Here is a 17,928-nt window from a genome sequence, read left to right as displayed (position 1 = left end):
GGTACTACACTCAAAAGGAACTTTTCTAATCCAAGAGCAAATTATCCAAATAACAACACAATCACAGGATTTGTGTCCGCACATGGTATTGAAATTCATCCCACCTGGCCCAAAACACCAATCTCTCTGAATGTAGCCATAATCCAATCACACGGGACGCATTTCAACACCAGGCATAGACAGAGTGCATTGTACATTGGCGAGGCATTGAACAGGAGATGGGAGTTCTTCTTACCTATTCACCACAATAACAGGATGGACTCAGATCGACCCGTCAGATCCCTGGAAACGAGGGGCTGCAATGCAAAGTGTCTGTGCAGGCACTAATCCCTCAGCCACATTTCTCCAACCCATCTCCTCCTGTAGGCATACTATTCCCCTGGCTGCAGAGCGGAAACAGCACATGGGGCTGCTGGGTATGCCACAGCATGTTATTGTCTCCTCTCTCTCTCAGAGGGCTGGGGTCCAGCTGGCTCCTGCTGTGTGTTTGCATGTGAAAACCAACGGTGGGTCCCTTAACACATGGTGCAGGGCAGGGCAGGGCTGGGCAGGGCAGGGCAGGGTAGGGCAGGGCAGGGCAGGGCAGGGCAGGGCAGGGCAGGCGGCGACTAGATGGGTGATTGGGATGCAGTCAGAGCCCTTCACTGGTGAGCACATGTTCAATCCCTGGTCCTCATCTTTACCCTTTCTCTACCTCCCTCTCTCTTCTCTCCCTCTCTCTCTCTCTCAGCCCTCTAGATAGGGGAGAGGGTGAGGCTGCCTGCCCTGAGAGTTGAGATAAAAATGACCTGCCAATTCAACTGATTTTGGGGTACTAGTTCAACCATATAGCAACTAGGGAGCATGTATTATGTTGGCTATCGTAATGATGTGATATGAATAGTTATCTGGGAGAAAGCTTGCGTTTCTGTAGGCTGTATGAGTGCCACATGTGCATCTTGAACACATGGCAGGTGCACCCAACCTTGGACACCACAAGTGGCGACCCGTCATTCAGGGCAGGTGGGGCAGCCTAGCTCAGTGCTTTCTGTGGTGGTGGGGCAGCCAGCGGAAAATACGGAGTGTAGGGCTTGGTAATGTTCTCTAGTTGTGCCGTGATTGGCTCAGTGTTCTGTCACTCATAGGGACACTACGTCACTGCCAAATCTAAGGGTAGAACTTGAAAATTCAAGCTCCTTGGGTGCTGCCATAGAGTTACATTAGAAGTGTCCATCCAAGAAGGCTCAAGGTCATTGGCCACAGATAAATATCATGTCAAATCACGTTACATCTACAGTAGCTTTGATAGGACTGATCATGTCAGCATCATACTTTTAAAATCTTAGCTAGCAGTCATCATCATGAATCAAGTCGACAATCTACTGGCAAACCCTTTCAATCTTTGTCAAATGAATATACATTATAGATAAAACGTAAAAGTGCTCATCGGCCATTGGACATAAATATTACACAACAAGTTGGCTATTGCAAATTCAACAATGAGTGGTTTGGAAGGAATCAGTGGCTAACTGCAAGCATTTGCAAAGCAATCATTAGCCTGCTATTCAGTGGAGTGGGTGTGTGGTCCCAATTCTGGGTTTAAGGGTCTCTTTTCACATTAAAATGATAAACATTCAACATTGGCCATGCTGTCAATCCAGCATGATTTCTGGAGCGCTCAAAACAACTGTTAACTCAGAACTGGGAAATCTGACTTCAGTGAGGTCAATCAACTGGGAACTCAGAAACAAGCGAGCTCCGACTGGGAAAATAAGTTTTGAACCTTGTTTCCAGTTGTCCAGTTGTCTTGAAAGCACTATACATCCAGAGAGTGTCAGACAAAATTTTCCCACAAAGGCCCGCAGCGCCACCTTTCTGTTCAAGTGAGCACAGCACAACACAGTGAGTCCAAAAATGTATTGTATGCTGCTGCATAAGTGATGTAATATGCCAGGGAGATATGTATCCCTTAGCTAAGTAAGTATGTATCCCTTAGCTAGGTAATACTAAGTGTAAGTTGTGTAGTAAGCTGTTACTAGCCCATGTGCCTCACCCTAATAATTTGGTCTATTTTCCCCTCTTAATTTCGCCTACTGTTCTGACTTGGTGGTGCACATGTGTAACTGTATAGGCTTTCATCCGTCCCTCGCCCCGACCCGGGCTCGAACCATGGACCCTCTGCACACATCAACTACAGTCACCCACGAAGCATTGTTACCCATGGCTCCACAAAAGCTGCGGCCCTTGCATTGCAAGGGGAACAACTACTTCAGGTCTCAGAGTGAGTGACATCACCGATTGAAACGCTATTAGCGCGCAACTAGCTAGCCATTTCACATTGGTTACACATGTAGCCTATAACCTGTTTTAGAGAAATGTAATCATTGAATATTGTAAGAGCTTTCATTGTCTGCTTATATGCAGACTTTCTTTATCCTACTGTTCTGACTTGGTGTACTGGGAGAACACTGTAAGAACGGCCCATGTTCTGAATTCTTTCGCTGTACATTTCAAAAGTTCTGAACAAATAGATATATTGACTATGTCAATCCCATTAATGTCTTAACCGATTACGGATTGCGTCTTTTCCGCTTGTCATCCCCTTATGCCATAGTTTGTACATCTCAATTGCCAGTGGAAACCACATTTGTTTAAGCAAGTCAGCCAAATCAGCTATGTTTTTTAAAGTCAGTAAATGAGGCTGAATGAACTGTTTCACTGCCAGACAAGACTCAGCTGATATCCAGGTGTAGCAGTGGTAAAGGTGTTGGCTCTGCTGTTGGGACAGCTTTATGTAGGACCCTAACAGTTTGTGGGCACCGTTTGTCACTGTTATAGTGCAATTAATGTATTGTTTAGTGCTGTGCTCTGTAGTGGCTTTGCTGGCATGCATTCCCAATTATACATTTTTTGTTTCCCCCACCAAGATGTACATGCTAAAATCGCCACTGGACAGCACTTCTGTTTTAAACATCAGTTGACCAAGCTGTGTCTCCCTATGAAACTGCAGAATTGTATTTTTATTTTAAAAAATTACCTTTATTTAACTAGGAAAGACAGTGAAGAATAATTTATTATTTACAGTGAAGGCCTACCCTGACCAAACCTGATTTACGCTGGGCCAATTGTGCTCCGCCCTATGGGACTCCCAATCACGACCGGATGTGATACAGCCTGGATTCGAACCAGGGACTGTAGTGACGCCTCTTGCACTGAGATGCAGTGCATTCGACCGCTGCGCCACTCGGGAGCCCAATACAGCGAGTTTGATTCTAGGTCTTTTCTGGCTATATTGGCACGACTGCGGCGCACAGCAGTCTATTCACGAGCGTAGAGCTCAAAAACGACGAAAGGGGGTGTGTGAAATTATTGGCAGCGTTTCAGGTGGCTCCAATAGACACCTAAAGCGTGACTTGCCCGTGTGTTTGAGTGAGAGTGTGTGTGTATGCGCATATGTCCGTGCGTGCGCGCGTGTGTGCCACACACACTTGCATTCGCTCACAACATGGCGATGAAGCGCCGAGAGACACGACGGCTCTCTCCCAACTAAATGCGACCCTGTTCTGAGTGAAAGCAGGGGACTGTGTCAAAGGGATATACATGAACTAATAGCCAACTTCAGAGAGGGGATTATTGCGGATTGCATTATATGTATATACATTGCTAGCGGTATAGCTGGCTGTAGAGACCCACACGCTGCTTCAGCCCTCTGCTGGAAATCAATGCTTTACATGGCGGTGGAGACTATCTGGGTTTTCTATTTACTTTCGTTGGGCTTCTGTGGACCATCCGCTCAAGGTAAGTCGCTTAGCTTAATAGAAATGTTATTGACTTGCGCACGCCTTTCAAGTTAGTAATGTATTCAATTATAGTTATCTTTCAGAATATATACAGGTGCGATAAGAAGAGATTGGTTAGTGAACACATTTTGCACCTTACTCGTTGCAGTGTTTGTATCTAACTGTTGAGTCTAGGTATCAGGACTATGGTAGGTCTATCTATCAAATGCTGCAACGTGCTTATTTCTGTTCAATAGCCTATTCGTCTTCCAGCACACGCTGTCTGTCGGGTTTCTCTTTATACCCAATGCTGGACTGCCGGTTACAAAGTTAGTTGCACATCTGCAACTATGTAACCATTATCTGCCCATAACGTGTTTAATGTTACAGCGGAGTCATGCGTTCTTTGAAGACATGTGTTGTGGAGTTGAGTTTGAGGAATGTGGGTTGCGTTTCAAGAGGTTTAAATAATGAGCGTTAAACATGTGGCCCGTGGGTTTTCTGCACAAATATAATTTTTCACAATTAAAATAGCGTTGCCGGTGGGACAAAATCGTTTTTCAGATGTCACTATTTTATAAATCGAACGCAATACCCCATATTACGACAGTTGTTTGCCTCTAGTAAGGTGAATGCCAAAATAACACTGTAATTACAATTATTTATGAGCTGCTCATACCTGACACACGATCTGGATTTTTAAAAATGCCTAAAACAAGAACGTTTTTTAAAATCTATTGTCACATAATTGTATTTATGTTGTGCTCTTGCCTCGAAACAAATGAAGGCTTATTATGTTTTGGTGGTATTTGAATCGTCATATCGGACATGTGCTTTGTGTTTTTGGGGGCTTGGGAGAGGATGCACTTGGTCGCTGCCTTTCAGGCATTGCGGTGGCCTTCAGATAGAGAAGGGAAGCTGTGATTAGAGAGTCAGGGAGCCACCGATAGGCGGCGAGGGAGGGAGGGAGAGAGAGAAGGGAAGCTGTGATTAGAGAGTCAGGGAGCCACCCATAGAGGGAGGGAGGGAGGGAGGGAGGCAGGCAGGCAGGCAGGCAGGCAGGCAGGCAGGCAGGCAGGCAGGCAGGCAGGCAGGCAGGCAGGCAGGCAGGCAGGCAGGCAGGCAGGCAGGCAGGCAGGCAGGCAGGCAGGCAGGCAGGCAGGCAGGCAGGCAGGCAGGCAGGCAGGCAGGCAGGCAGGCAGGCAGGCAGGCAGGCAGGCAGGCAGGCAGGCAGGCAGGCAGGCAGGCAGGCAGGCAGGCAGGCAGGCAGGCAGGCAGGCAGGCAGGCAGGCAGGCAGGCAGGCAGGCAGGCAGGCAGGCAGGCAGGCAGGCAGGCAGGCAGGCAGGCAGGCAGGCAGGCAGGCAGGCAGGCAGGCAGGCAGGCAGGCAGGCAGGCAGGCAGGCAGGCAGGCAGGCAGGCAGGCAGGCAGGCAGGCAGGCAGGCAGGCAGGCAGGCAGGCAGGCAGGCAGGCAGGCAGGCAGGCAGGCAGGCAGGCAGGCAGGCAGGCAGGCAGGCAGGCAGGCAGGCAGGCAGGCAGGCAGGCAGGCAGGCAGGCAGGCAGGCAGGCAGGCAGGCAGGCAGGCAGGCAGGCAGGCAGGCAGGCAGGCAGGCAGGCAGGCAGGCAGGCAGGCAGGCAGGCAGGCAGGCAGTTAATTAATTTACATGACAGAAAAGTGCAGGAGCACGGGAGGAGAAACATGAAATAGGCGGATGGGATTTTGTTCTGCTTTAGCCTATTTGACGTAGCTCACTTTAGAGGAAAGGCAAACATATTGGATCATTGCTTTGAAAAACCTGGAGGAATAGTGGTATCAGGGCTGACAATGCTTTCCTGTTAATCAAGATGCATGGAGGAGCATCCCTGTTCTACCTGAATATGTACAAGTGAGACTTCAAGTATGGCTTGCAAACCTATAGGATCAGAAAATAAGTTGTTGATAATGTCATTTGGACTAATGCATTTTCAATGCTTGAGAGCACAAACTGTGTTCCTTGAATGTCATTTGGACTAATGCATTTTCAATGCTTGAGAGCACAAACTGTGTTCCTTGATAATGTCATTTGGACTAATGCATTTTCAATGCTTGAGAGCACAAACTGTGTTCCTTGATAATGTCATTTGGACTAATGCATTTTCAATGCTTGAGAGCACAAACTGTGTTCCTTGATAATGTCATTTGGACTAATGCATTTTCAATGCTTGAGAGCACAAACTGTGTTCCTTGATAATGCATGTTCTACCCATTCTATCCATCATGTTGTCTCAATGTGGTTTAAGATGGAGATACAAACTACAGTACATGATCTTGAGGGGTTGCGTGTGTGTGTGTTTGGAGCAGGCAACAGTGGCATGTGCTCATCACAAGGCCCACAGTAGTGTGTTTGAGCATCTCCCTCAGCCCTCATACACCCCGGGGTGTGTTCCCACAGTGGAGCACTGTAGAGCCTTCGCTGGACTGGTGGGAGCTTTCGTGTGAGTGTGGCATGTTTGGAGAGAGAAAGAGGAATGTTATGGGTGGTGGGTTGGTTGGGAGGGTATTGTGGGAACTGGAGCTGGCGAATGGAGGTTGCTGGGTGGGAGTAGGGGGTGATAGTGGGGCAGGGATGAATGGGCGGGTGCATGGGACTTCGCTACATCAGATCCACAAACAAAGAGCTTGTTTTTTTCCATTCGAAAGATCAAATGAAAATATGTCAACTCTGCTGAACTCATCAGGAACAAATGAATGCTGTGGGTGAGTGTGTGTGTGTGTGTAGACAAGCGCTCTCTCTCTCTCTCGCTCTCTCTCTCTCTCTAAACCAGTACTCCTGCTAGGAGTGTCACATGCACACCGACCAAATTATTGGGGTTTCACTGAACCCTCATCACTGCTTCACTCAAGAGGCCTTCTCTCTATGGTTCCCAGCATTGTCTCCCATTCTCCTTTTATTCTCTAAGGATGACTAGAGCGAGTCAGGATATCTCATCCATGGTCAATGATTTAATGCTCAGTGTTAATCAGCCCACTGACCCCTGCTTCAATTTGACTCCTCCTCACTCTTCCTGCCTCTGTCTGAAACTCGACTGACCTCTGCCCCTCCTAGTCCTTCGTCATTGACCCTGTTCAATGCCTCCCTCCCCTTCATTCCCCCCTTCTTTATGTAATCACATATATTAACTGGTTGTGATTGGTGAAAGAAGTAGGTTGGTAGGTAACCTTAGTTACCCATCCAATCATATATAGATCTGTTTTTTTCACAGGAGTTGAGAAAGAAAGGATATCTAATTTGGAACAGGGCCTATATACACCTAATCCATCCCTATTACATGCCACTAGTCTGCAGCACCCCACCTCAGCCCCTGTCTGCAGCTACCTCAGCACCCTACCTCAGTCTCTGTCTGCAGCTACCTCAGCACCCTACCTCAGTCTCTGTCTGCAGCTACCTCAGCACCCTACCTCAGCCCCTGTCTGCAGCTACCTCAGCCCCCACCTCAGTCTCTGTCTGCAGCTACCTCAGCCCCCCACCTCAGTCTCTGTCTGCAGCTACCTCAGCACCCTACCTCAGCCCCTGTCTGGAGCTACCTCAGCACCCTACCTCAGCCCCTGTCTGCAGCTACCTCAGCACCCTACCTCAGCCCCTGTCTGCAGCTACCTCAGCACCCTACCTCAGCCCCTGTCTGCAGCTACCTCAGCACCCTACCTCAGCCCCTGTCTGCAGCCACCTCAGCACCTGTCTGCAGCCACCTCAGCACCTACCTCAGCCCCTGTCTGCAGCTTCCTCAGCACCCTACCTCAGCCCCTCAGCCCGTCTGCAGTCTCAGCAGCTACCTCAGCCCCTGTCTACAGCAGCACCCTACCTCAACCCTTGTCTACAGCACCATACCTCAGCCCCTGTCTGCAGCTTCCTCAGCACCCTACCTCAGCCCCTGTCTGCAGCTACCTCAGCACCCTACCTCAGTCTCTGTCTGCAGCTACCTCAGCACCCTACCTCAGCCCTTGTCTGCAGCTACCTCAGCCCCTGTCTGCAGCTACCTCAGCAACCTACCTCAACCCTTGTCTACAGCACCGTACTTCAGTCTCTGTCTGCAGCTACCTCAGCACCCTACCTCAGCCCCTGTCTGCAGCTACCTCAGCACCCTACCTCAGCCCCTGTCTGCAGCTACCTCAGCACCCTACCTCAGCCCCTGTCTGCAGCTACCTCAGCACTCAGCACCCTACCTCAGCCCCTTTCTGCAGCTACCTCAGCCCCTGTCTACCTCAGCCCCTGTCTACAGCTACCTCGGCACGCTACCTCAACCCTTGTCTACAGCACCGTACCTCAGCCCCTGTCTACAGATACCTCAGCCTCTGGAGGATGCTTGTGAACAAGTCTGCTTAATAAAGATAATTGCATTTCTTTGTCCTTAATGAGCTGTTCTGTAAATGGAGTAATTATGTTAAGTTTGTTGCATCAATGACTATGCGCTTGGCTAAAGTTCTTTGAACTTTGTCAAAAAATCCGCTTGTAATAAAGCCGTCTTATTTTATTTATTGTGCCCATATCTCAATCCCTTGGTCCTTGAGGTGTGATTGCTGTGTTTCTGACAGCCCCATGGGGTGGAAATGGCATGTTTATAAGCATGATGAGTGTAGTGTGTGTCTGACTGTGCCTACTAGGGCTGAGAGTTATCCAGAATTTCAGTCCCGTCAAACCGTACATTTTTTTACCGCACAAATCCCTTTACGTAACAGCGATCTTGATCCAGAAGAGGGTTGAATGTCTCTGCTGTAACCAAGAAGTTTGATCTTGACATCTACACACTTAGCTAGCAGGTCAGCAAGCCAAATGCACAGCTGGAGCCCTGAGCCAGATCTGATTTATTTGACACATCTTAGATGTCTTATAGTTATAAGCAGTGGCATAGGACGCAACCCCCGCAATGGCAGTGAAAATCATACCGTTGGTATTTCGAAATACCCCGGTATATGGTATAAACAGTATATCGCCTAAGCCTAGTGCCTACTCTATTTGTATGTGAGTGCATCTTGATCCCCCTGGAGATACACAGCTAAATTAGGATGCATATTATTTAAAGAGGCCCCAGGCTGAATTTGAGCTGCATATCAAATCAAATTTTATTTGTCACATACACGTGGTTAGCAGATGTTAATGCGAGTGTAGCGAAATGCTTGTGCTTCTAGTTCCGACAATGCAGTAATAACCAACAAGTAATCTAACCAACAATTCCAAAACTACTGTCTTATACACAGTGTAAGGGGATAAAGAATATGTACATAAGGATATATGAATGAGTGATGGTACAGAGCAGCATAGGCAAGATACAGTAGATGGTATCGAGTACAGTATATACATATGAGATGAGTATGTAAACAAAGTGGCATAGTTAAAGTGGCTAGTGATACATGTATTACATAAGGATGCAGTCGATGATATAGAGTACAGTATATACGTATGCATGTGAGATGAATAATGTAGGGTAAGTAACATTATATAAGGTAGCATTGTTTAAAGTGGCTAGTGATATATTTACATTTCCCATCAGTTCCCATTATTAAAGTGGCTGGAGTTGAGTCAGTGTCAGTGTGTTGGCAGCAGCCACTCAATGTTAGTGGTGGCTGTTTAACAGTCTGATGGCCTTGAGATAGAAGCTGTTTTTCAGTCTCTCGGTCCCAGCTTTGATGCACCTGTACTGACCTTGCCTTCTGGATGATAGCGGGGTGAACAGGCAGTGGCTCGGGTGGTTGATGTCCTTGATGATCTTTATGGCCTTCCTGTAACATCGGGTGGTGTAGGTGTCCTGGAGGGCAGGTAGTTTGCCCCGGTGATGCGTTGTGCAGACCTCACTACCCTCTGGAGAGCCTTACGGTTGTGGGCGGAGCAGTTGCCGTACCAGGCGGTGATACAGCCCGCCAGGATGCTCTCGATTGTGCATCTGTAGAAGTTTGTGAGTGCTTTTGGTGACAAGCCGAATTTCTTCAGCCTCCTGAGGTTGAAGAGGCGCTGCTGCGCCTTCTTCACGATGCTGTCTGTGTGAGTGGACCAATTCAGTTTGTCTGTGATGTGTATGCCGAGGAACTTAACTTGCTACCCTCTCCACTACTGTTCCATCGATGTGGATAGGGGGGTGTTCCCTCTGCTGTTTCCTGAAGTCCACAATCATCTCCTTAGTTTTGTTGACGTTGAGTGTGAGGTTATTTTCCTGACACCACACTCCGAGGGCCCTCACCTCCCTGTATGCCGTCTCGTCGTTGTTGGTAATCAAGCCTACCACTGTTGTGTCGTCCGCAAACTTGATGATTGAGTTGGAGGCGTGCGTGGCCACGCAGTCGTGAGTGAACAGGGAGTACAGGAGAGGGCTCAGAACGCACCCTTGTGGGGCCCCAGTGTTGAGGATCAGCGGGGTGGAGATGTTGTTGCCTACCCTCACCACCTGGGGCGGCCCGTCAGGAAGTCCAGTACCCAGTTGCACAGGGCGGGGTCGAGACCCAGGGTCTCGAGCTTGATGACGAGCTTGGAGGGTACTATGGTGTTGAATGCCGAGCTGTAGTCGATGAACAGCATTCTCACATAGGTATTCCCCTTGTCCAGATGGGTTAGGGCAGTGTGCAGTGTGGTTGAGATTGCATCGTCTGTGGACCTATTTGGGCAGTAAGCGAATTGGAGTGGGTCTAGGGTGTCAGGTAGGGTGGAGGTGATATGGTCCTTGACTAGTCTCTCAAAGCACTTCATGATGACGGAAGTGAGTGCTACGGGGCAGTAGTTGTTTAGCTCAGTTACCTTAGCTTTCTTGGGAACAGGAACAATGGTGGCCCTCTTGAAGCATGTGGGAACAGCAGACTGGTATAGGGATTGATTGAATATGTCCGTAAACACACCGGCCAGCTGGTCTGCGCATGCTCTGAGGGCGCGGCTGGGGATGCCGTCTGGGCCTGCAGCCTTGCGAGGGTTAACACGTTTAAATGTCTTACTCACCTCGGCTGCAGTGAAGGAGAGTCCGCATGTTTTCGTTGCAGGCCGTGTCAGTGGCACTGTATTGTCCTCAAAGCGGGCAAAAAGTTATTTAGTCTGCCTGGGAGCAAGACATCCTGGTCCGTGACTGGGCTGGATTTCTTCTTGTAGTCCGTGATTGACTGTAGACCCTGCCACATGCCTCTTGTGTCTGAGCCGTTGAATTGAGACGGCCTGCAACGGAATCACGGAGGTAGAGTAACATTTTTTGCCCGCTTTGAGGACAATACAGTGCCACGACACGGCCTGCAACGGAATCATGCGGTCTCTCCTTCACTGCAGCCGAAGTTACTTTGTCTCTGTACTGACGCTCTACTTACGCTTAGCTTGTTTGATAGCCTTGCGGAGGGAATAGCTGCACTGTTTGTATTCGGTCATGTTACCAGTCACCTTGCCCTGATTAAAAGCAGTGGTTCGCGCTTTCAGTTTCACGCGAATGCTGCCATCAATCCACGGTTTCTGGTTAGGGAATGTTTTAATCGTTGCTATGGGAACGACATCTTCAACGCACATATTCTAATGAACTCGCACACCGAATCAGCGTATTCGTCAATATTGTTGTCTGACGCAATACGAAACATATCCCAGTCCACGTGATGGAAGCAGTCTTGGAGTGTGGAGTCAGCTTGGTCGGACCAGCGTTGGACAGACCTCAGCGTGGGAGCCTCTTGTTTTAGTTTCTGTCTGTAGGCAGGGATCAACAAAATGGAGTCGTGGTCAGCTTTTCCGAAAGGAGGGCGGGGCAGGGCCTTATATGCGTCGAAACGGAAGTTAGAGTAACAATGATCCAAGGTTTTTCCACTGCACCTATGTAATACATGTATCACTAGCCACTTTAACTATGCCACTTGGTTTACATACTTATCTCATATGTATATACTGTACCGATATCATCTACTGTATCTTGCCTATGCTGCTGTATATCCTTATGTACATATTCTTTATCCCCTTACACTGTGTATAAGACAGTAGTTTTTTTGGAATTGTTAGTTAGATTACTTCTCGTTATTACTGCATTGTCGGAACTACGCATTTTGGCATTAACATCTGCTAACCATGTGTATGTGACAAATAAAATTTGATTTGATTTGATTTTGATTTGAACAATGATCCAAGGTTTCTTGCGCAATCGATATGCTGATAAAATTTAGGGAGTCTTGTTTTCAGATTAGCCTTGTTAAAATCCCCAGCTACAATGAATGCAGCCTCCGGATAAATGGATTCCAGTTTGCAAAGAGTCAAATAAAGTTTGTTCAGAGCCATCGATGTGACATATCTTTGTCCATATCTTTGTCCGGTGAAGATGTTGGTTTGTATTGCTGGCCGAGTGTGTCTGTTCATGTTTGGTAGTGTCAGAGGACCAATCCTAGTCCCAGAGGTGGTATAAAGGATAGTTCAGTGATAGAGGGAAGTAGCTTGAATGAGACAGGGAGACTTTTACTGTATGTCTGGCCTCTGGTGTCTACTGGGCTCTTTATTGTGGTGGCCTTGAGGTTCAGGGTTTCTGTGGTTGCCTGTATGTGATTCAGAGAGCTTCCCTTTAACCAGAATACTGTCAAACCTCAGACGAGTAGTCAGGAAGCAGAGGTCGTCATGTTAGTAGAACCTGTCTTTGTTGTGGATTACAATGCCAGTCAATGTTATTCACCCAATTTTACGTTAAAGTTCAGTGATTTATTTCACTCAATACATTTCAGTATCTGGAAATATTTGACTGCTTACACTTCATGCTATTGTGTGTGTAGTAAGACTGTAATTGCCCCCTAGTAACAATATTGTATGTAATGGAGCGGAATGTTTTTGTTGTTGTTACCGGTGCACCAATTCAACTTTTCTGTGGTAGACTTTTGATCTGCACCGAAACGCTTTACTTGTATGTTTAACGTACGTCATGATGTTGAGATCCGTCCACCTGTGAATGTAAGACGTCCATCCTCCTGCACTGTTGGAGATGTCTGGTCTCTAAAGCCTCCTTCCCTGCTCTGATGGCTGCCAGCTGGGATAAGAGCAGACGGCACCTAAATCAATTAGACAGCACCTAAATCTCTGTAGGCTGACGTCTAGGATTCCTCTAAGTTTCTCAAAACAACCTTTACACTTCAGCCAACTCCGCACTAAAAAAAGGCTTATTGGTTTTTAAGTGATGTATAGCTATTTATTTGCCTTATCTCTGCAATCGGTTTTGGGATGATTATTTAGTGAACACAATCATCCCAACATAACAACACACAGGCCTACTCCTTTTACATGGTCATGGACGACTGCTACACTGCATGACCCTCAAGTCCATTTCCCAGTACTGGCTGTGGGGAGTTCCCACTGGCTGTGGGGAGTTTTGATGTTCTCTAGAAATACATATCAGTGCCAAAGGGACTTCAGAGAGAGCGTTGTGAGTATTGATGCCCCCCCTGGCTATAAACAGCCCAGGATCAATAGTGCTGGATCAATATGCTGTGTGATGTGTTTGTCACAGGCTCAGGGATGGGTCCAGTCAGGTGATCCCCAGAGTATTCCACTACAGCTAGGGCTGAATGTTAAAACACTCAGGTGCTGCTGCTGTGTGGCCACTGCCTACTGTCGGCTAGTTTTAACAGGACGATACTGCTATCTTGAAGAAAAGTAGTTGATTTGATGGATTCATTTTTGTATCGTATAATGCCACATGGTAGCTTCATCAATTTATTTATTTTAGATTGTTCTTGTTTATTATGTCTGGCTCATTATGGTTTGTGAGCTGTGAAATCTAAGGGATAATAATTTAGCCATTAAAAGATGTGTCTGTGTGGTAAACGAGTCACAAGCTACAGGCTATATGTTTTTTGTTCTGTTGTGTGTGTGCTTTAGGCAGTGATGGTGATTTGTGTGTGTGTGAGAGCAGGGTCTCTTCCTCACGGCGCTGGTTGGGTAAACAGTCATGCGATCACATTCCTTCCATTCCGCACTGCTGTCCACTCAGTCACATGACCAAGGAGGAGTAGCACGGGGCTTGTAGTGGGGAGGGGGACTGAGGAGGGGAGAGAACCCTGATTGAGTAGGCATGGTGCAGAGTAGGTCCCAGTCCCAAATAAATCCCTTGCCCCTACCTCTAAATACTTTTTGTATATCTGAAAAGATAAGAAGGGTATAAACAATATGTTATAGATCTACTTATAACTGCTCTAATTACGTTGGTGTCCAGTTTATAATAGCAATAATGCACCTCTGGGGTTTGTGGTATATGGTCAATATACCATGGCTAAGGGCTGTATCCAGTAACTCCGCGTTGCGTTGTGCTTAAGAACAGCCCTTAGCCGTGGCAAATTGTCCATATTCCACAAACCCCAGGGGTGCCTTATTGCTTAATTAACCCTCTTTTATGCTAGGTGGGGTTTTTTCACCACATTGCTTAATCCAATCAATGACTGTATATATGAATGGACAAAGCCATTGATCATGTGACACCATTCATATGTGAAGACTCAATAATAGCGCATTGAAGCCCAATGAAGTCGCTTAAGATGTGGTCTCATGGAGACATAACATGCACAGTTTTAGCTGCTCCAGAAAGAGACGTTGCAGGCTAGCTCAGGGCTGCCCCTTCTTATTGAGTAACTCAAGTTGAAGGCCGACCGTGGTACGGTATGCTGTCGTTAGCAACTAAATTGTTCTTCTAGCTTATTTTGGGTGCGATTTGGTGTGATTTGGTGTATTACAAGCAATTATTGGTAACATAATTGTCGAGTACTTTTATTTGATTTACATAGCCATTTTTCCATTCACTGTAATGAGGAATCCTGTTTTCTGCTAACAATGCCTGCAGTACCGTGTTTGGCCTTGAACTTCCGTGGCTTCAATAAGAGGGGGCAGTCGTTCTATGCTGCATCCAATTTAAGAGACTGGAAGGGTTCAATAGAAGCAGGAGCTAGGGGTTTATATTGGGCTCGGCATAAGAGGTTGTACAGAGTACACACACAACTCTGTAGCATGTGACACAAATCCAACCAGATGACCTGGCCTCCACAATCGCCCGACCTCAAACCAATTTGAGATGGTTTGGGTTGAGTTGGACCACAGAGTGAAGGAAAAGCAGCCAACAAGTGCTCAGCATATGTGGGAGCTCCTTCAAGACTGTTGGAAAAGCATTCCAGGTGAAGCTGGTTGAGAGAATGCCACGAGTGTGCAAAGCTGTCATCAATGCAAAGGGAGGCTACTTTGAAGAATGTCAAATATATTTTGATATGTTTAACACTTTTTTTCATCGTTTTGATGTCTTCACTATTATTCTACAATGTAGAAAATAGTAAAAATTAAGAAACACCCTTGAATGCGTAGGTGTGTCCAATATTTTGACTGGTACTATTGTCTATGTATAATTGTGGTCAAATATATTGTCCCCCTTGCACCATTCACTATTTATTATACAATTCTTTGAAATTGAGAACTTTTGGTGTTTACACGTATTTGTTTGATTTACAACTGCACAGAATCCCCCCAAAATTATAAATTTCACTTAAGAAATTCAAATTAATTTGGTTGGGGGCAAGTGAGTTGTTTATTGTGTAGTTTACCTCACCTGTGATAAGTTGCAGGGTAGAAATAGCAATTTAACCAGTTAAAAAAAAAAGAGAACAGAATATTCTTACAAGTATATGACCAATGTATCATCTTAATTCATAACACACCACCACTCGGTTTCTATCAGTGCTGTTGATCACTGCCTCGTGATACTATCAAGTGTCTCCCTCCGAAACCACTTGGTTGAATTGATCAAATCTCAGACACAATAATAAAATGTCAAAGGGGGAGTTCTGGGTTTTTAATAGTCGGTGTCCCTCTCTCTCCAACCCTGCAGCTACAGTATATGACCTTGTGGTTGCCCTGGAAGGGCTTTTCCCTCCTGCAGCCTCCCGTCCGTCCCATGTTAGTTTTGTTGCTGGCGTTGTTGACCCATTGATGTAGCCGTGGCTGCACCGAGGCCTCTAGCCCCATGCTGCTCTGAGGCCCTTTGTAAAGCCTATAGGAGCACAGGGCTGTGATTGAAGCAGCCCAGGATTTGCATGGATGAGTACTGTACATAGAGTGAGCACACCAGCAGTCCTGAAGCACTGGAGGGGAACAAATGCTAGCTCAGGCCATGTTTCTCTTTTGTTGTTTCTGTCTGTCTGTCTCTGTCGCTGTATCTGTCTGTCTGCCTCCTATTGTTAATGTTGCAGACTGTCCTTTTGAGTATAAATGTAAACATGAGAGGGAAAGAGTCTAGCTCCCTGGGCCTCTGCTATCTCTCCGGGAACCGCGTTATGATTGGTCACTTTACTGTATGCCTGGCCTATATGATAAACAGTATAAATCCAGTTTGTGCCAACTTGAGAGCGGTGTGAAAAGTCATGTGGGTGACTGTGAGAATCGTGCTGTAGCTGAACCGCTGGAACGGCCAGCACCTGACACTGCAGCTGCTGCTGGGGTGGCGTGCCTTTCCCCACTCAGTGTGTGACTCAAACTCTACGCAGCCTGTCCTGGATGGAATTACAGCATGTGGATATTACGCCTGAGAGTCAAACTGAAAATCACCACCAAGGCAATGTACTGTTTAGTGTTTCCCAACTTCTCCATTGTTGTCGTTTGGTCTAGACCAAGACAAGGTACATAGACGGAGCAGAACGAATATGACCCCCACTGCGTGAAATTTAAGGCAATATGCAGTATATTCCATGTCGTATCCCAGAAATGGACTTGCCATAGGGCAGTTTTGAAAAATCCAAACAGGCTGGTCCATCTTCAGTGGGCCTGTCTAGTTGCGTAGAATGATCATTATTTGGCTAATAATGCGAGCCTAGAGGAAAAATGGGGACTTAAACAAGAGCCAGAGAGAGAGATAAATGTGTGTGCTTTACCTCTTCGCCCTACTCTAGAGAGTGGTGACAGTGATTCCGTTTTTCTCAGAGAAGGATCTGATAACATTATACCCCACTTCAGCAGGCCGTCGGTGTCGCAGATAAAGCTATCAGGTTAAATGTGTAGACAATTGTGAGATATGTTTGGTTGTATAAAATTGTCGGCATGTCAATGTTATTGTACGTGGAGCTCCCTAGTGCGTGGTGAAACTGGAGAGTCCCTCCCTGTCCACCTTGGTTTATGGCTGCCTGGAACTTTCCTCCTCCTTGTTGCTGCAATGTTTGACAACTGATTTTAATGACCATTCATCCTATGCATACCTGTTATGATAAATGTCTTTATTGTACAGTTATTCATTTATATACAATATCGTGAATTTGTGTAATAATTATGAGATTTGGATATTAGCAGGTACCTTTTCCAAAGCCACACAGTTGATATAGATGTTTTCATCTACTGTAGTTACGCCACTTGGACCACATTGTTTTAAAAAACACGATTTGATATTCCTGTGAGTGGGTGGGTAGGCAGGCGTAAGCCCTTTGTCTTCATGCACATAAAGTATTTTAATTTAATTTTATGCTGACACACACACACACACAAACAGGGGCAAACGCATGTTCCAACGTCCTGCTGATCGTCAGACTATTTGCACAGTGCTATCAATCAGCCCATCTGTCTCTGTCCACCCATTCTGTGGGGCTGGCGCAGTGCACATAATGTTCCCTGCTCCTGCTGGTACGTACACATGTTCACACTAGAGGTCGACTGATTCATCGGAATGGCCGATTTAATTAGGGCCAATTTCAAGTTTTCATAACAATTGGAAATCTGTATTTTTGGACACTGACTTGGCCAATTTTTTAAAATGGTATTATTATTATAAAAACATTTTTTTACACCTTTTATTTAATACTTCTTATGGCTGCAGGGGCAGTATTGAGTAGCTTGGATGAAAGGTGCCCAGAATGAACGGCCTGCTCCTCAGTCCCAGTTGCTAATATATGCATATTATTATTATTAGTATTGGATAGAAAACACTGAAGTTTCTAAAACTGTTTGAATGATACCTGTGAGTATAGCATAACTCATGTGGCAGGCAAAAACCTGAGAAGAAATCCAAACAGGAAGTGGAAAATCTGAGGTCGGTCGATTTTCAACCCTGCCCCTATTGAATATACAGTAGGGCTTCCACTAGATGTCAACCGTCTTTAGAAACTTGAATGAGGCTTCTACTGTGTTTTGGAGCCGGATGGAGCTCTTTGAGTCAGTGGTCTGGCAGAGAGCCAGGTCCTGGTCACCCGCATT

At 46.5% G+C, this 17,928-nt stretch overlaps 1 protein-coding gene across 1 annotated transcript in view; it reads left to right on the top strand.

The window, feature by feature from the left end:
- Positions 1-3,369: 3,369 nt before the first annotated feature.
- Positions 3,370-17,928, top strand: part of LOC112264188 (immunoglobulin superfamily DCC subclass member 4) — a 64,971-nt gene continuing 50,412 nt past the window's right edge. Inside the window, exon 1 of the mRNA XM_042330877.1 lies at positions 3,370-3,777. Coding sequence (XP_042186811.1) covers positions 3,702-3,777 — 76 coding nt within the window. The 5' untranslated portion in view covers positions 3,370-3,701. The remainder of the gene's footprint in view (positions 3,778-17,928) is intronic.

This window comes from Oncorhynchus tshawytscha, linkage group LG12, assembly GCF_018296145.1.
Source record: "Oncorhynchus tshawytscha isolate Ot180627B linkage group LG12, Otsh_v2.0, whole genome shotgun sequence".
Lineage (NCBI taxonomy): Eukaryota > Metazoa > Chordata > Actinopteri > Salmoniformes > Salmonidae > Oncorhynchus > Oncorhynchus tshawytscha.
This window is presented reverse-complemented; position numbering and strand designations above follow the sequence as displayed.